Source organism: Carcharhinus amblyrhynchos, chromosome 16, assembly GCF_965287045.1.
Source record: "Carcharhinus amblyrhynchos chromosome 16, sCarAmb.v2.hapA, whole genome shotgun sequence".
Taxonomy (NCBI): Eukaryota; Metazoa; Chordata; class Chondrichthyes; order Carcharhiniformes; family Carcharhinidae; genus Carcharhinus; species Carcharhinus amblyrhynchos.
The window spans coordinates 55,876,887-55,896,769 of record NC_137339.1 but is presented as its reverse complement, the minus strand read 5'-3'; the positions used below and the strand labels follow the sequence as shown (position 1 = coordinate 55,896,769).

Here is a 19,883-nt window from a genome sequence, read left to right as displayed (position 1 = left end):
TCTAAATTCCAGTGAATACAGACCTAGCTGACTCCTGGTACATCAACATTTCCCAATCTGTCACCATTTAATTTATAGTCTGCCATTTTATTTCTCCGTCCAAAGTGGATATCTTCACATTTATCCACATTTACCTCATCTGCCATGTATTTGCCCACTCACTCAACTTACCTGAATGACCTTGAATCCTCTTAATACCCTTCTCATTAGTCACATTCCCACAAAGTTTTGTGTCATCGGCAAACTTGGAAATAATACATTTGGTTCTTTCATCCAAATCATTGATGTATATTGTGAATCAAGTCAACCCTTTCTGGACGTGATTCAGTTTGCGCCTCTAAAAAGGGGACGGAAAATTGAAAACCGTTCAGCGCCGGGTGTACAACTAATCTTTAGGCCCACACTCTATTTTCCAGGATTCATGTAATCTGTGCCAGGCGCAGCAAGGTTGTAAAATTATCCCCTATGTTTCCTCTTGTGGGGAAGAGCAGAACTACAAGCCGTCAATATAAGACTGTCATCAAGAAATTCAGTAGGGAATTCCAAAGGAATTTCTTTCCCAGGGAATGGTTGAAGAAAATAGTGAAAGTGCAGGGGGAGATAGAGAAGCAGATGAGGAAGAAGTGATAAGAGGGTTACGCTGATAGATTCAGATGACATGGGATGAGGCTTGAGTGCAGCTTCAATGTTAGCATGTACTGGTTGGGCCAAATAGCCTGTTTCTGCATTCTATAACCTATGTCACCTGTCAAGTAGCCACAGCTAATGATGTTTACAGAAACTGGCCCCAATCAGTAAAACACATCTAAAGTGATACCCTTATCAACAAAACACACCCCAGACTGAGGTCCTTACAACAAAACATATCCCAGATTGAGACTATTATCAATAAAGCACATCCCAGATTCAGACCCTTATCAATAAATCACATCCCATATTAATCTCTGTTTAAGAACTCCTGACATTGAGCCTTTGACAGTAAAACACTTTTCATACTTGGGCTTGTGTCTAAACATATCTCTTAGTATTGATCTGTTAGGGGCATCCTGCTATAATTTTTGAAAGATTCAGATTCATTGCTTTGTTAAGAAGTTTTTACATGTGGCTTTGCTTGCTGCAATGGAATGCTGGAACTGAGGCGTAGCTATATGCTTTCATTTACAGATTGTCTCGCATTAAGTACAGGGAGGAAGCCCGGAGACTGCTTTTCAAATATGCTGAGTCTGCAAAGCGGATGATTGAATCCAGGTACTAATTTTTCATCTAGTTTTGGGATGTCACCATTTATTGCCCATCTCTTATTGCCCTTGAGAGTATAATGGTGAGCCGCTGCCTTCTTGAACTGCTACTGACCACCTTGTGTAGTTCGACAATGCTTGGTCTGTATTGTTTTGACACAACTGAGTGGATTAGTGGGCAATTTTGGAGGGCAGTTGAGAGTTAACCACGTTGTTGTGGATTTGGAATCCTGTGTAAGCCAGACCAGGTAAACATGGCAGATTTTCTTCCATGAACTAGATGGTTTGAATACCTGCTCATTTCATGATCATTATTAGGAGACTATAATTTTACTGCAGACTTATTAATTTAAATTCCCTCAGGTACCTATGTGGCATTTGAACTTGTATCAATGGAGCACCAATCTGGGTCTCTAGAGAACTGTCTTGGGGACCATTTTTTAGACAGACTTTCAGATAAATTTGGATGGACTTTGGAATTTTTGAGGGAGGCGAGTAGTGAACTTGCAGGGGCCCTGGCAGACATATTTAAAATGTCAGTATGCGCGGGGGAGGTGCCGAATGATTGGAGGGTGGCTCATGTTGTTCAGTTGTTTAAAAAAGGTTCCCAAATAAATCCGGGAAGTTATAGGCCAGTAAGTTTGACGTTGGTGGTGGGCAAGATATTGGAAGGTGTGATAAGGGATAGGATCTACAAATATTTGGATAGATAGGGACTTATTAGGGAGAGTCAACATGGCTTTGTGCATGGTAGGTCATGTTTGACCAATCTATTAGAGTTTTTCGAGGAGGTTACCAGGAAAGGAAGGCGGTGGATGTTGTCTACCTGGATTTCAGCAAGGCCTTTGATAAGGTCCCTCATGAGAGGTTAGTTAGGAATGTTCAGTGGCTAGGTATATATGGGGAGGTAGTAAATTGGATTAGACACTGGCTCAGTAGAAGAAGCCAGACAGTGGTTGTGGAGGATTGCTTCTCTGAGTGGAGGCCTGTGACTAGTGGTGTGCCGCAGGGATCAGTGTTGGGTCCATTGTTGTTTGTCATCTACATCAATGATCTGGATGATAATGTGGTAAATTGGATCAACAAATTTGCTGATGATACAAAGATTGGAGGTGTAGTGGACAGTGAGGAAGGTTTTCAAAGCTTGCTGAGGGATTTGGACCAACTAGAAAAATGGGCTGAAAAGTGGCAAATGGAATTTAATGCAGACAAATGTGAGGCAATCCACTTTGGAAGGACAAACCAAAGTAGAACGTACAGGGTAATTGGTAGAACTCTGAAGAATGCAGTTGAACAGAGGGATCTGGGAATACAGGTACAGAATTCCCTAAAAGTGATGTCACAGGTGGATAGGGTCATAAAGAGTGCTTTTGGCACACTGGCCTTTATAAATCAGAGTATCGAGTATAAAAGTTGGAATGTTACGGTAAGGTTATATAAGGCATTGGTAAGGCTGAATTTAGAGTATTGTGTACAGTTTTGGTCACCCAGTTACAGGAAGGATGTAAATAAAGAGTGCAGAGAAGATTCGCGAGGATGTTGCCAGGACTTGAGAAGCTGAGTTACAGAGAGAGATTGAATAGGTTAGTACTTTATTCCCTGGAGCGTAGAAGAATGAGGGGAGATTTGATAGTGTGTGTAAGATTTTGATGCGTATAGATAGAGTGAATGCAAGCAGGCTTTTTCCACTGAGGCTAGAGGAGAAAAAAACAGAGGGCATGAGTTAAGGAGAAAAGTTTGAAGGGAATATTAGTGGGGGGGGCTTCTTCACGCAGAGAGTGGTGGGAGTGTGGAATGAGCTGCTGGATAAAGTGGTAAATGCGGGGTCACTTTTAACATTTAAGGATAACTTGGATGGGTACAAGGATGAGAGGGGTGTGGAGGGATATGGTCCAAGTGCAGGTCAGTGGGACTAGGCAAAAAATGGTTCGGCACAGACAAGAAGGGCCAAAGGGCCTGTTTCTGAGCTATAATTTTCTGTGGTTCTCAAGATCACATATTCAGACAGACATTCTCTGCGATATGTCAGATGTTCAGACAGATTCTGGAATTTCTCAGTGTTGCATATTCAGACTGATTACATAAGAACATACAAATTAGGAGCAGAGTAGGCCATTTAGTCCCATGAGCCTGCTCCACCATTCAACAAGATCATAGCTGATGTGATTGTAGCCTTAACTGCACTTCTCTGTCTCCTGCCTGTACCCTTTGAACTTCTTGCTGATCAAAAATTTATCAAACTTAAATATATTCAATGACCCTGCTTCCACTGTTCTATGGGGAAGAGAATTCCATAGATCAACAACCCTCCATGAGGGAAAAAAGTCTCTTCTCCATCTTAAATGGGAGACTCCTTATTTTTAAATAAGGATCTTGGGGTACTCCTTATTTTTAAATAAGGAGTAACCCAAGATCCAGTCTTTCCTACAAGGAGACGCATCCTCTCAACATATATCCTGTTAACTGACCTCAGGACCTTGTATGTTTCTATAAGACCGCCTTTCATTCTTCTAAACTCCAGTGGATATAGGCCCAGCCTATCCAATCATTTTTTATGAGTTAAACCACTGGCTCATCCCAGACATTAACTGAGTGAATCTTCTCTCAATTGCTTCTAAACCTTCTCTCAGGTTAAGAGATCAAACCAAAACTGTGCAGATAATCCTGATGTGATCTTACTAGCATCCTCTACAATTTTAGTAAAACTTCCCTTCTTTCATATTCCATTCCCTTTGACGTATTCCATTTACCTACGTTTTGTGATTTATATGCCAGGACAGCCAGATCCCTCTGTACTGCAGAGTTCTGCAATCCTTGTCTAATTAAAGAATATGTTGCTTTCCTGTTCTTCCCACCAAAGTGGGCAAATTCGCATTTTCCCAGATTATTCTCTGTCTGGCAATTCTTTGCCCACTCACTTAACCTGTCTATCTCCCGTTACATAATCTTTAGACCCTCCTCATAATTTACTTTCCTGTCTGTCCTTTTGTCATTACAAAGTTTACCAGCAATACATACAAGTTATTTATATAGATTATAAATAGTTGAGGCCCAGTATTGATCCCTGTGGCATTACACTGATTACAGTTTGCCAACTTGAAAATGACCCATTTATCCCTATTCTCTGCTTCCTGTTAACCTGCCAATCCTCTATCCACAATAATATATGTGGATAGAGGATTGGCAGGTTAACACCATGACACTCTACACCACGAGCCCTTACTTTGTGTAGTAACCTTTGATGTGTCAAATGCCTTTTGGGAATCCAAGTATACCACATTTTTAGGTTTCCCTTTATCCACATTACTTATTATTTTCTAAAAGAGTTGTAATAAGTTGAACTCGTACATGATTTCCCTTTCACAAAACCATGTTGGCTCTGCCTAATTGCATTAAGATGTTCTAAGTGCCCTGCTATAATCTCCTTAATAATAGATACTAACATTTTTGCTATGCAAGATTTAACTATGCAAGGTTTAACTAACCTGTTATACCTGCCCCAGTCTCCCTCCCTTCTTGAACAGAGAAGTTTCATTTGCTATTTTCCAGTCCTTTGGGACCTTTCCAGAATATAGGAAATTTTGAAAAATTACAACCAATTATTCTACTCTGTCTACAGCCATTTTCTTTAAAGAACAAAGAAACGTACAGTCCAGGAACATGCCTTTCAGCCCTCCTTTGGACAATCATGATGCCATTACTAAACTGAAGAAGAAACCTTCTGCCTTACTCAGTCTGTATCCCTCTATTCCCTCCCTCTTCGTGTAACCATCCAGATGCCTATTAATTGTTGTTAATGTGCTTGCTTCCACAAACTCATCTGGCAGCACCCACTCTCTGAATGGAAAAACATCCCCCGTGCATCTCCCTTAATCTTTCCCCCTCTCACCTTGAGCCTTTGCTCTCCTCCTCCACCACTACCACCACACACACACGCACACATATACAGGAAAGAGCATTGGACTATCCACTCAGTCTGTGTCTCTCATAATTTTGTAGATCTCAGCCTCTGTCTTTCCAGCGAAAACAATCCTAGTTTATTCAAACTCTCCTCATAGCCAACACCCTTGAGACTAGGCAACATCCTGGTCAACCTTCTTTGCACTTTCTCCAAAGCTTCCACGTCCTTCTGGTAATGTGGTGATCAGAACTGCACATAATATTCCAAATGTGGCTGAACCAAGATTTTACATAGTTGCAACATGATTTCCTAATATATTCATGGCTCAGATTAATAGATTTTTGGGCATTAAGGAAATCGAGGGATGCAGAGATCCAGCTGGAAAGTGGGAGTTGCTCTTGTACTTACTGTGCCAGCTGATGAAGGTAAGCATGCCATATGCCTTCTTAATCACCTGTGTTGCCATTTGCAGGGAACTGTGGACCTGCATACCCAGATCCCTCTGTACATTGATGTTCCGAAAGGTTCTGCCATTTGCAGTATAATTCACACCTAAATTTGATCCTGCAAAATGTATTACTTCACATTTGTCCGAATTAAATTCCATTTGCCATTTCTGTGCCCAAGTCTCCAATCTGTCTATGTCTTGTTGTATCCTCTGACAATCTCTGGCATTATCAGCAACTCTGCCAATCTTCATGTCATCTGTAAACTTACTAATCATACTACCCATATTTTCCTCAAGATCATTTATATGTACTGCAAACAATAGAGGCCCCAGCACTGATTCCTGCAGAACACCACTAGCTACAGATCTCCATTCTGAAATACACCCATCCACTGCTATTTTCTATCTTCTGTGACCAAGCCAGTTCTGTGTCCATCTAGCCAGCCCATCTCAAATCCCATGTGATTTTAATTTTTGTACCAGTCTGCCATGTGGGACCTTGCCAAATGCCTTACTAAAGTCCAGAATGTAGGTGATTGAGTGCTGAGGACTTGTCAGCCTTTAGAATCCCTACAGTGCAGAAAGAGGCCATCTGGCCCATCAAGTGTACCAACTTCTGAAAGAACATCTCACCGAGACCCTCCACCCACCCTATCGCCGTAACCCCACGCATCTACCCTGGCTAATTCGACACATCTTTGGACACTAATGAGCAAGTTAGCCTGGTAAGTCCACCTAACCTGCACAAATTTGGATTGTGGGCGGAAACAGAAGCATTAAGTAGACATAGGGAGAACTTGCTAACTCCACACGGACAACAAATTTGTCAGTGATCTTTCCCTGGCAATTAATTGTTTGCAGTTTCTCTTTTTTCACCTCTTGGTTGATAAATATTTTGGGGGTGTTATTTGTGTGTTCTACAGTGAAGGCAGACACAGAATATCTTTTCTGCCATTTTCTTATTTCTCATTAGTAATTCTCCAGACCCAAAACTCAATGCTTCAGACTCAAGACAACTCTAGAGGACCCCTGCTCCCTTTAATTGCTCTTTCCCTTTTTAAATAGTTGTAGACTCTGGGAATTCTCAGTGTCAGATATTCAGAAGGGCTCAGGAATTTTTTTGTGTTGTCTTTGGAATATTATCAGTGCTAGCTATTTAGACAAACACTCTATGGGGTGACCTTGTCAAATATTCAGACAGATTCTGGAATTTCTCATTGTTAGATATTAAGACAAACGTTGAGATGTTCCCAGTATCAATATTCAGACAAACTTTATGGGAAGCTCCTAGGGCCAGGTGCTGAGCACACGTGCTTCAGTAAGCGTCACTAGGTAGAGCGATCCTGGGGTTTTGAAACATTACTGTGAACCCTTGTAGCAATGCAACTGAACATTCTCACCTTCCAAACTTGGTTGTTGAGAACATTGTAAGCTAGTGTTAAGTGCAAATTGTTACAGGCCTCTTAATGGGCGTGTATCTTTGGAATTCTCTGCCTTAGAGAGCTGTGGCTGTTTGATGAATATATTCATGGCTCAGATTAATAGGTTATTGGGCATTAAGGAAATCGAGGGATACAGAGATCCAGCTGGAAAGTGGGAGTTGTTCTAGAAGCTCAGCCTTAATGCATACTGGAGTAGAGTCAAGAGGTTGTATGACCTGCTGCTACTGTTATTTGTTATACTAATATCACAAACACAGGACTTCATGGTCGTGAGTTTCGGCATTGGGCAGAATTGGCAATCTTGGTTCAAATTGCACTAAAATTACATTAGTTTTGAAGTGTCCTTTTTTCTTAAGTTTCTGTATTTACATATTACTAAACATAAAATCTGCCATCAGCCAGTGCAATTGAACAATGTTTTAGAAATTAAGAGAAAAATTTACTTTAACATATTCCTTGCCCTATTTGAGGGTGATACTTTGAAACGGTTTTATTCATACAGCTGAAAATGGGTTTATTGTGAAAAAAGGATTTTTATCAGTGTTCAGCTCATCATCTGTGAGTGACTTAATTTTAAATAATTTAAAATGATAATCAAACATTATACCTAGCCATTTATTAGTTACATTGTGTACAGTAGTCAGTTTTTTAGTAAATGATAGAATAATTCACAAGGCTTTTAAAACATGCCCAGTAATGACTTTGTATTGAAGTTATTAATTTTAGGAGCTTCCTCAAAGGCTCACAGCTGGGTACTGCGAAGTGCTCCGCATGGTCCTTCTACCACAGTGAACGTAACTGAGGAAACTATCGAGACCTAGGATGGCAGTTGCTGCAATGTATTATCTGGAGGCTGAGTGCGAGAACACAAAGCTGACATCTCAAGATTTGTGCCCACCATGGTTGGATAGCAGAGAGCTGTACATCTTCACCTAGTGGTCCAGTTGTTTGATGTAATGTGATTGTATCATGGACAGGCAATTGTGAAAGAAAGAGCATTCACCTTTTCTTGGGAAATTGTGCTGTTCAAAGAGCCATTCATGAGAATTCCTAGTATCTACTGTCCATTAGGCAAGAATTGAAATGTATTATATATCTGATGACTCATTAGGAACTATCATCTATACCAAACTTGTATGGCAGACCATGTCATCTATAGTCAAGTCAAGTGAATCCACAGTCTGGGTCTGTATTTGATGGAGTTTGGAAGGATGGGGGGTTGCGGGGGGGGAGCGGTGGTGGTGCGGGTGGTATCTAATTGAATCTTAGAGAATACTGAGAGGCCTAGATAGAGTGGATGTGGAGAGAGTGTTTCCACTGGTGGAAGAGACTGAAACTTGAGGGCTCAGTTTCTGAGTGAAAGGATGCACATTTGAAACTGAGACAAGAATTAAATTAAAAGCTGATGCGTTGAGAACGGCTAAAAATAGTGGACAATTAGAAGATTAGGAAAGATTTAAAAATCAACAAAGAATGACAAAGTGATAAAGAAAGGAAAGATAGAGTATGAAGCTAAACTAGCTCTAAATATAAAAAATGACTAAAAGTTTTTACAAATATATAAAGGAGAAGAGACTGGCTAGAGTGAATGTTGGACCCTTGGAGGACGAGAGGGGGGATTTAGCGGTGGGCGATGGGGAAATGGCTGAGGCCTTAAATAAGTTTTTTGTGTCGGTCTTCACGGAGGAGGACACAAATAATTTGCCGGATATTAAAGATAGAAGGATGGCAGGAGTTGAGGGCCTTAATGCAATTACTGTCACGAGAGAGGTAATGCTTGATAGACTAACGGGACTGAAGGTAGACAAGTGCCCGAGACCGGGTGGAATGCTGAAAGAAATGGCTGAGGTGATAGCAGATGCCTTAGTAATTATTTATCAAAATTCGCTGGACTCCGGTGAAGTGCCGGAAGATTGGAAAACGGCTAATGTTACGCTGCTGTTTAAAAAAGGTAGTAGACAAAAGGCAGGGAATTGTAGGCCAGTTAGTTTAACGTCTGTAGTTAGTAAAATGCTAGAATCCATCATCAAAGAAGAAATAGCGAGGCACCTAGAAAAGAATGGTTTGATCAAGCAGACGCAACACGGATTTGTTAAGGGGAAGTCGTGTTTAACGAATTTATTGGATTTCTATGAGGATGTGACTAGTGCGGTAGACAGAAGGGAACCGGTGGATGTGGTGTTTTTAGATTTCCAAAAGGCATTGATAAGGTGCCTCAGAAAAGGTTGCTGCAAAAGGTTAGGGTGCACAGAGTTGGGGGTAAGGTGTTAGCGTGGATAGAGGATTGGTTGTCTAATAGGAAGCAGAGAGTTGGAATCAATGGGTACTATTCTGGTTGGCAGTTGGTGACTAGTGGAGTGCCGCAGGGATTGGTGCTGGGGCCTCAACTGTTTACCATTTACATAGATGATCTGGAGGAGGGGGCTAAGTGTAGGGTTATGAAATTTGCTGATGACACGAAGATGAGTGGAAAAGCAAATTGCATGGAGGGTGTGGAAAGCCTGCAGAAAGATCTGGATAGGCTGAGCGAGTGGGCGAGAACCTGGCAGATGGAGTATAATGTTCGCAAATGTGAGGTTATCCACTTTGGTAGAAATAATAGCAGGAGGGATTATTATTTGAAAGGCAAAAAGCTGCAGCATGCTACAGTGCAGAGGGACCTGGGGGTCCTTGTGCACGAATCGCAAAAACCCAGTCTGCAGGTGCAGCAGGTGATCAAGAAGACGAATGGAATGTTGGCCTTTATAGCGAGGGAGTAGAATATAGAAGCAGGGAGGTCTTGATGCAACTGTACAGGGTACTGGTGAGACCGCAGCTGGAATACTGTGTGCAGTTTTGGTCGCCGCACTTGCGGAAGGACGTATTGGCCTTGGAGAGAGTGCAGAGAAGTTCACTAGGCTGATACCGGCGATGAGGGGGTTAGCCTATGAAGAGAGATTGAATAGACAGGGTCTGTACTCGTTGGAGTTTAGAAGGCTGAGGGGGGATCTTATAGAGACGTATAAGATAATGAAGGGGATAGATAGGGTAGAGGTAGAAAGATTCTCCCTGCTTAGAAAGGATAGCAGGACTAGAGGGTACAGCCTCAAAATAAGGTGGCGGGGGGGGGGGGGGGGGGGGTTGCAGTTTAGATTGGAGTTGAGGAGGAACTTCTTCACTCAGAGTGGTGAATCTCTGGAATTCTCTGCCCGTTGAAGTGGTGGAGGCTACTTCACTGAATATACTGAAGTCACGGGTAGATAGGTTTCTGATAGACAAGGGAATTAAGGGTTATGGGGAGAAAGCGGGAAAGTGGAACTGATCCACTTCAGATCAGCCATGATCTTATTGAATGGCGGGGCAGGCTCAAAGGTCTAGATAGCCTACTCCTCCTCCTATTTCTTATGTTCTTAGAAGGAAATTCTTCAGCCAGAGTGTGGTGAATCTGTGGAATTCATTGCCACAGGTGGCTGTGGAGGCCAGGTCATTGAGTGTCTTTAAGACTGATATAGATAGGTGCTTGATCAATAAGGGGATCAGAGGTTATGGGGAGAAGCAGGAGAATGGGAATGAAAATCATATCAGCCATGATTGAATGGTGAAGAGACTCAGTGGGTCGAATGGCCTGATTCTGCTCCAAAATCTTACGGTCTTATAGTATTGCTGATTGAGAAGGCCATTGTTAATGATTTAGCAGCCAACCTAGCTCAATAACAAGGTCTCTAATATCTATGCCACCAAGAGAAGGGATAATATTTCCCAGATGACTCCAGACTGTAAACAGTGCTGCAATTAATAAAGTGGTCCAAATGAGATGAGAGATGCACAAACTTGGGCAGAGGGAAGGGAGTGATGCAGACCCTAAACCATATCTCTAACCATCCTTCTGGATGTGTGTAACTGACACGATACCTGAAGGAGAAGGATGCATGTGTCATTCTAATCAGGCAGTAGATTTCTTGTATCCTAATGAAGGCTGTAATTGTGGTGATAGATTTCTGCACGTCAGTCAATTGGCTGACTAGAAAAACATAGAAAATAGAAGCAGAAGTAGGCCATTTGGCACTTCTAGCCTGCACTGCCATTCATTTTCATTATGCTGATCATCAAATTCAGTATCGTGATCCCCCCCCACTTTTTTCCATATCCCTTAATCCCTTTAGCCCCAAGAGCTATATCTAATTTTTTCTTGAAATCACACAGTGTTTTGGCCTCAACTACTTTCCGTGGTCGTAAATTCCACACATTCACCACCCTCTGGGTGAAGAAATTCCTTCTTAACCTCAGGCCTAAATGGTTTATCCTCAAGCTATGACCCCTAGTTCTCTCACCATGAGGAACATTCTTTTTGAATCCCACCCTGCCTAATCCTGTTAGAATTTTATAAATTTCCATGAGATCCTCCCTCACTCTTCTAAACTCCAGTGAATATAATCCTAACTGACTTAATCTCTCAAGTCTTTTACTCAATATCTTTTAGTTCTAATAGAACTTTTCCCAATAGGGGAATAGATAATCAGTAATAAAAGAAAGAGACTTTCAGGCCATGAGAAAGATCTTGACTCATCTTTTTGTGTAGTGAGTAAATCTGTGTATGTCAGGAGCAAGTGTGTGGCTCATTTAGTCCTACTCACTGAATCTGCTTCCTCCCCAGAAATGCTAGCCCTGATGTCAGGAAAACTGTGAAGTGGAATGTTGAAGATACTTTCAACTGGCTACGAAAGGAACCATCTGCCACAAAGGAAGATTATATGGTATGTGAAAGATTATCAGAAACAAGGACATTGGCTGGGCGGGGATGGTGACCAGATCCGTAACAAAGGGGGATAGAAGGGCAGGGTGGGGAAATTACCATGTGGAACCATCATCTTTCTGCCTCCAACCCAATTAAGTCCTTGGCAGGAAGTCTCATAGAAGGCCTTCTGTCCCACCATCAAGCAAAGCCCTTAAATGGGCAAATAATGTCCATTTAAGGGTCTCACTTGCTGCCAGTGGTGTTTGACCAGCAGCAGGCAGGTCCATCAGCATTATGAGGAGCATGATAAGCAACTCCGTGCATGTTTGCTTGAGGTAATCCAGTGTGGGGGGCGGTGTCCTTCATTCAAAGGCACTCAGTGCCTGATTGATAGATCCATCATAAGGGAAGAAGTGATATTGCTGAGAGCCATCACCATCTTCCTGCCCAGCACTTGATGCCAAACAAGGGCCTTCTGCTATGACTCCCACCCCACAAAATCCCTCTCCTCATTACTTACCTCTGGTTTGAGTCATTTTGAAATCCTGGACTTCCTGAACATGTACTTCCTGCAGCAGCCACTATCTTGCTAGTGGTGCTGCTGAGCAAAGTTGCTACCAGACTGATTAGCCAGCAGCTTTCAGGGGTGGGGGTGGGCAGTTACTGGTAGTCTGTTAATTCCATGATTGGCATATAATTTGGCAGACATTCCCCAAAGAAGAAAATGTGGGTTTCCTATCCATTCTCTAGCCAATGGGCTAGACATCCATCATGTCCAAGATTTTCCACAACAGAGTGAAGAGTGTTAATGAGGTAATTTGGATACTACTGTAATGTATTCAAGACAGTATTCAAGACAGCTGTATATGAGGCATTAGAGGGGTGGATATTAATGGGGGTATTAGGGCACTAGAGGGGCAGATAGTAATTGGGATATTAGGGCAATAAGAGCAAATAAGAGTGATAGAATAGGCTTTCTATAGAGGGTGTGCTAGAGATTTTGCCTTAGATGGAGAAATTAGATTTAGAAGAGGAAGCTCATTTGTGTGACAGGTGGATTCAAATGGGATTGGCTTTAATGTGGGAATTAGGATACAATAGTCGTGGGCTTCAGTGGAAGAAGTAGGGTACCAGAGGCTTATGCCTTAATGAGTAATTTTAATAGAAGGGGATTGATGTTGATTAAAAAGTTACATTGGGAATTTTTTATTACGATGATACATGTTCACATGTACCAGTGTTTGTTACACTGAATTTACACTGACTAACACATAGCCATAGAAACCAGGGGAAAAGGCTGCTAATGGCTGTCCGCAGAGAGAATAAATAGACAAAATTCGTTGCATTAATACATCAACAGGATGGATTTCAGTGAGGGGGTTTGAATCCTGGAATATGAGATTTCATGGGCATTTATAGCTCAAGATTAATAGCTTGAGTGCTGGAATAGATTTTGAGGGACTAAATTCTGTTTTCTTACCCTGTCATGGAGATGTATTTCTCACTACATGCCTCAAAATGGCGAATCACCTCTCCATTACTGCGTGGGGACAGCCACATAGAATATTAGAATCCCTGCAGTGCAGAAAGAGACCATTCGGCCCATCAAGCCTGCACCAGCAACAGTCCCACCTAGGCCCTATCCAGTTAACCCCACATACTTACCCTGCTAATCCCCCTGATGCTAAGGATCAATTTAACAAGGCTGCTTCATTAACCTGCATATCTTTGGACTATGGGAGGAAACTGGAGCACCTGGAGGAAACCGACACAGACACAGGAAGAATGTTAAACTCCAGACAGACAATCACCCAAAGCTGGAATTGAACCTGGGTCCCTGGCGCTGTGAGGAGGCAGTGCTGACTACTATGTCACCATGCCACCAAAGATTTATTCAATTCATCTCAGTGGGCCCCTCACACTCTTCAAGCTGCTTCCTGAGATCTTTATGACTGCAGTGCTTTGCCATTCTGCACTCATGGAAATGTAGATTTAAGCGCGCTTTACACTCTGACACCACTGTGACCACGTAATTACGTTTAGCTTGATGCAGATTTTAATGCTACTAGTGCACATATCTATAGATTTCCACACATCATCTGCACTTCATGAGAGAATACTTGAGCAGGATTAATACTTGGTGATGAGAAACTGGGGTTAATTACTAAAGAAGCTTGATAACAGGGAGAACAGAAATGACTGTTTAAGACCCTTCACAAAAATTGGTTTCTAGGTGAATGCAGTGACCTGATCTGTTGGACGAATTCTGACTCAGTCTTTTGCTTGAATGCAGGAGAGGCTGGAACACTTGCGGAAACAGTGTGGGCCCCATGTGGCAGCAGTGGCTAAAGATTCTGTGGAAGCAATCTGTGGGAAGATCTACTACATATCTAGTGAATACGTGAAGCGAGTCCGAGAGAAGCATTTAGCATTACTCAAAGAGTGCAATGTATCAGGTGAGAGAGCTACACAGACAGGAATGGAGAACTGTTGCTGAAGCTGAAACCATGTCACAAATAATCACATTTAAATGCAAACAGTAAATGTCTTTGCAAGTCAGCAATTTTTAAATCCATTCCCAGGTGTGGTGTTACTGACAAAATCTTTTTATGTCCCTGGTTGACCTGGTAAGTTGTCATGTCTTTTCAGAGGGCAGTGGACTCCACAATGTGAGTGGAGATAGCAGTTGACCTGAGTCGGTTTGTGATCTGTAGTTCTTTCGGTATCTTGTCTGCTTTCTTGCATCTTTGTAAAAACTTGATGTCTGTGTTGATATGCGCAATCTTCTTGGAGATCCTCTCCACTTGGATCCAGCACTTTGTGGCGTCGATGATAGTCATCTCCACTCACATTGTCTGCTTCTTTCAGACTTGAATAGCAGGTTAGCTGTAAAGACTTGCATTCTAATCAGTATTCTATAAACTATGTGTGACTTTATATGCCCTTCTCTGATCAGAACCTTCCGCATACCTGATGAAGGAACAACGTTTCCGAAAGCTTACAGGATTACTATCAAATAAACTGGTTGGACTTTAACCTGGTGTTGTGAGACTTCTTACAATCTTGGCTCATCTCATAGGATTAGAAGTTGGCCATTTAGCCCCTCAAATCTGTTCCACCATTCACTAAGATCATGCCTGACCAGCGACCTAACTCCATATACCCACGTTTCCCCATATCCCTTGATCTCCTCAGAGCTTTGGCTGGCAAAAATTACCAATTTCAGTTTTAAAATTAACAGTTGATCTAATATCAATTAACATTTCTGGAAAAGTTATACATTTCTACCACTCTTGCATATAGAGTTGTTTCCTAATTTCACTCCTGAAAGGTTTAGCTCTCACTGTTAGACTATGTACCCCTTGTCCTAGACTGTCCAGTCAACGATAGTTCCTCTTTATCTACCCTATCTATTCCCTTTAATATCTTCAAAACTGTAATCAAATTACTCCTTACCTTCTAAAATAATAAAAGGGAAAAACTAAAGGCTCTGTAGCTGAATGCATGTAGCATTCAAATAAAACACACAAACATAGAGCAAATATAAATAAATAAGTACGAATTGATAGGCATTAGAGAGACATACGTGCATAATGACACAGACTAGGACCTAAACATTGAAGAGTACCTGATGTTTAGTACGTGAGTATGTGATAGAAAATTAGGAAAAGGTGGAGGGGGTGGATCTGTAATTAATGATGGTATTAGTAAATTAGAGAGAGATGACCTAAGTTCAGGAGAACAGGATGTCGAAGCAGTTTGGGTTGAGATGGAAAATGATAAAGGCAAGGAGTCACCTATGGGAGTTCAGGCCTTCTAATTGTAACTACACCATAGGACAAAGTATAAAGAATCAGACAATGGGAGTTTGTCACAAAGGTATAGTGATAATCATGGGGAATTGTAATCTAAGTATAGACAAGAAAAATCAACTGAGCAAAGGTAGCATAGATGAGAAGTTCACAGAATGTTCTTGTGATGTTGTCTTAGAACAGCATGTTCTGGAGCCAACCAAAGAGCAATCTAAACCAGACCTGATATTATGCAGTGAGATAGGATTAATTAATGACCTATTAGTTCAGGCACGCCTAGATAGCAGCAATCATAATATGATTGAACTTTACATTTAGTTTGAGGGAGAGAAGAATGAGTCCAAGTCTGGTATTTTAAACTTAAATAAGGGCAATTATGAGGGCATGAAAGCAGAGCTAAAGTGAACTAGCAAATGAGGTTAAAGGAAAGAGATAGTGTCAAACTTAAAAAGCATATAATTGCACAGACAGGCGGCAGGTTAGAAGATTGGACAGAATATAAAGAACAGCAAAGAATGACAAAAATATTAATAAGGAGGAAAAATTAGAGTACGAGAGAAAGCTAGCTAGAAATATGAAGACAGATAGTAAGAGTTTCTATAGATACTTAAATAAGAAAACAGTTAACCAAGTCGGCACTGGTCCTATAGAAAGTTGTCTGGGAAGTTAATAACAGAAAGTAGGGTTTGGTGAATGAATTGAACAAATATTTTGCATCAGTTTTCGATGTGAAGGACATAACTAACATCCCAGAATGGTTGTAAATTGGGAATTGAAATGGAAGAAAGCACTTGGGAAAATTACAATTGCCAGGGAAGTTCTATTTAACAAATTGTTAGAACTGCGGAAGTACAAGTCCCTGGGTCGTGATGGACTTCATCCTGGGGCCTTAAAGGAGGTGGCAAGTGCGATAGTTGATGCATTGGCGTTAATTTTCGTAAATTCCCTAGATTTGGTGAAGTTCCTTTAGATTTTAAAATAACAAACGTAACTCCTTTATTCAAAAAGGGAATCAATAGAAAGCAGGAAACTAGAGGCCAGTTAAGCCTAACAGCATAAGGAAAATGTTGCAAGCTATAACAGGGCACGTGGAAAAATTCATTTCAATCAGACAAAATCAATTGGTCTTGTGAAAGGGAAATCATGTTTAACAAATTTATTGAAGTTCTTTAGAAACCATAGATACCCTAAAGTGCAGAAGGAGGCCATTTGGCCTATCGAGTCTGCACTGACAACAAACCCACCAAGGCTCTATACCCATCACCCCATATATTTACTGCGCTAATCCCTCTAACCTATACATCCTGGGTCACTATGGGCAATTTAGCACAGTCAATCAGCCTATCCCGCACATCTTTGGAGTGTGGGAGGAAACCGGAACTACTGGGGGAAACCCACGCAGACACAGGGAGAACGTGCGACCTCCATGCAGCATTTTGAAGTAACATATTCTGTAGATAAAGGGGAATCGGTGAATGTACTGTACTTAGATTTCCAGAAGCCATTTGATAAGGTGCCACATTAAAGGTTATTGCAGAAAACAAAAGGGGTGTGGAGGTAACATTTTGGCATGGATAGAAGATTGGCTAGTTAATAGAAAGTAGAGAGTAGGCATAAATGGGTCTTTTTCTGGTTGGCAAGGTGTAACAACTGGTATGCCATAGGGATCAGTGTTGGGGCCTTGACTTTTTGACAATTTATAATAAATGACTTGGAGGGAATCAAGGTTGATTGCTAAATTTGCTAATGATACCAAGTTAAGTAGGAAAGTAAGTTGTGAAGAGGACATAAGGAGGATACAAACGGATATAGATAGATTAAATGAGCAAATGGAGTAAAATGTGGGAAAATATGAAACTGTCCATTTTGACAGAAAGACTAAAAAGGAAGCTTATTATTAATGGTGAGAGTTTGTAGAGCTCTCAGATTCAGAGGAATGTGGATGTCCAATGCATGAATTACAAAAAGCTAGTATGCAGGTACAATAAGTAATTAGGAAAGCTAATTGAATGTTATTGTTTCTTGTGAGGGAAGTTGATTACAGAAGTAGGGAGATTATGCCTCATCATTCAGGACAATGGTGAGACCACATCTGGAGTATTGTGTACAACAGCATTGATTTTAAAAAGGATGTAAATGTGTTTGAAGAAGTTCAGAGAAGGTTTACTGAGCTATTACTAGGAATGGGTGAGTTGGGCTGTATCTGCTGGAGTTTAGAAGAGTAAGAGGCGACTTAATTAATAAGATGCTGAGAGAGGTTTTGACAAGGTGGCCGTGATGGGGATATGTCCTCCCCCAAGATTTGTTTTGTTTTTTTTATTGCCACATCTATTAGTATATGGTGAAAATATTGTTTCTTGCATGCTAAACAGACAAAGCAGACCATACATAGGGAAGGAAAGGAGAGAGTTCAGAATGTAGTGTTACGGTCATAGCTATCAACTTAATACACCATAATCTTGATCTAGTTTAAAAATAAGAGGTTGCCCATTTAAAACAGAAAAGGCAATGTTTATTCTCTCAGAATAAATGTCTTGAGCCTTTGAAACTCCGTTCCTCAAAAGACAGTGGAAGCAGTGGATTTTTAATGCTTTCATTCTGCATTATGTCTTTAATTTCAGGTTTCACTTTTCTCTAAAAATGTTGCTCTGGTTTCTAATTAATAGTTATGAACCTGTTCTGTTTGCTTTCCCACAGAAGAGGTGGAGAGACCGGAGGTAATGGACAGACTGGTATACTGTTATCCTTTGAGACTCGCAATCCCTTCAACCCCACTCCCACGTGTTGACTTACACTTTGAGAATGAAGTTGCCTGCCTACGATATAAAGGAGAAGTTAGAAAAGTCAGCCGAAACTACTTGAGTAAACTGGTGAGTGATTGATTTATTATTCTACCTGATCGTGAAAGATGATAGAGTATGAAATGTCCTTTGCTTTGCACCACCTGAGAGATGATAGTTCTTCTTCAGCTTGCAGGTGCAGCAGGTGGTCAGGAAGGCAAATGGGATGCTGGCCTTCATAGCGAGGGGGATTGAATATAAAAGTAGGGAGGTCTTGCTGCAGCTGTATAGGGCATTGGTGAGGCCGCAGCTGGAGTACTGTGTGCAGTTTTGGGCGCCGCACCTGCGCAAGGATATTTTGGCCCTGGAGGGAGTGCAGAGGAGGTTTACTAGGCTGATACCGGAGTTGAGGGGATTGAGCTATGAGGAGAGGCTGAATAAACTAGGCTTGTACTCGTTAGAGTTTAGAAGAATGAGGGGAGATCTCATTGAGACGTATAATATGATGAATGGGATGGATAGGATAGAGGTGGAGAGACTCTTCCCGCTCAAAAAAGACAGTAGGACTAGGGGGCACAGCCTCAAGATAAAGGGGAGGCGGTTTAGAACGGAGTTGAGGAGGAACTTCTTCACTCAAAGGGTGGTGAATCTCTGGAATTCTCTGCCCGTTGAAGTGGTGGAGGCTGCCTCGCTAAATATTTTTAAGAAGCGGGTTGATGGGTTCTTGATAAGAGAGGGGATTAAGGGTTATGGGGAGAGGGCGGGAAAGTGGAACTGAGCTACAACAGATCAGCCATGATCTTATTGAATGGCGGGGCAGGCTCGAAGGGCTAGATGGCCTACTCCTGCTCCTATTTCTTATGTTCTTATGATGTAGAGTTACATAGTATTTACAGTATAGGAAGAAGCCATTCAGACAAACTTGGCTATGCCACTGTGCATGCTCTACATACATCTTCTCCCACTCAACTTCAGCTAATCCTTTCAGCATATCCTTATTATTAATGGTGAGAGTTTGTAGAGCTCTCAGATTCAAAGAGATCTGGGTATCCTAATGCATGAATTACAAAAAGCTAATATGCAGGTACAATAAGTAATTAGGAAAGCTAATTGAATGTTATTGTTTACTGTGAGGTAAATTGATTACAGAAGTAGGAAGATTATACTTCAGTTGTACAGGACACTGGTGACACCACATCTGGAGTATTGTGTACAACAGTATTGATTTTAAAAAGGATGTAAGTGTTTTGAAGAAGTTCAGAGAAGTTCCATTCCCCTCTCCATTGCATATCCAACTGCTACTTAAAAATATCTAATTTATCTCAAGTCCGTGTAATAGTAACTTTTGCAATTTCACTACTCTTTGCTTGAATAAGTTTCCTTTGAATAGCTGATTGGATTTATAAGTGATCATATCTTGATTTCTCCCACGAGTAGAAACATCCATTGAAATCTTGCTGGCACTTATGCAGGCGGGATCTTAAGGTTCTGGCGCCAAGGCAACCTGTCACAGGCTTCCTGGCAACGATTTGATTTGATTTATTATCA

General features: G+C 41.4%; 1 protein-coding gene across 3 annotated transcripts in view; it reads left to right on the top strand.

The window, feature by feature from the left end:
• pcif1 (phosphorylated CTD interacting factor 1) overlaps nt 1–19,883 on the top strand; it is a 159,995-nt gene that overhangs the window by 81,107 nt on the left and 59,005 nt on the right. For all 3 annotated transcript variants that reach the window (XR_013888786.1, XM_080205106.1, XM_080205107.1), the window contains exons 8-11: nt 1,165–1,248; nt 11,663–11,762; nt 14,037–14,199; nt 18,253–18,425. Coding sequence is in view for 2 of the 3 variants with exons in the window: in XM_080205106.1 (XP_080061232.1) it covers nt 1,165–1,248; nt 11,663–11,762; nt 14,037–14,199; nt 18,253–18,425 (520 nt within the window). In the remaining variant the exon portion in view is untranslated. The remainder of the gene's footprint in view (nt 1–1,164; nt 1,249–11,662; nt 11,763–14,036; nt 14,200–18,252; nt 18,426–19,883) is intronic.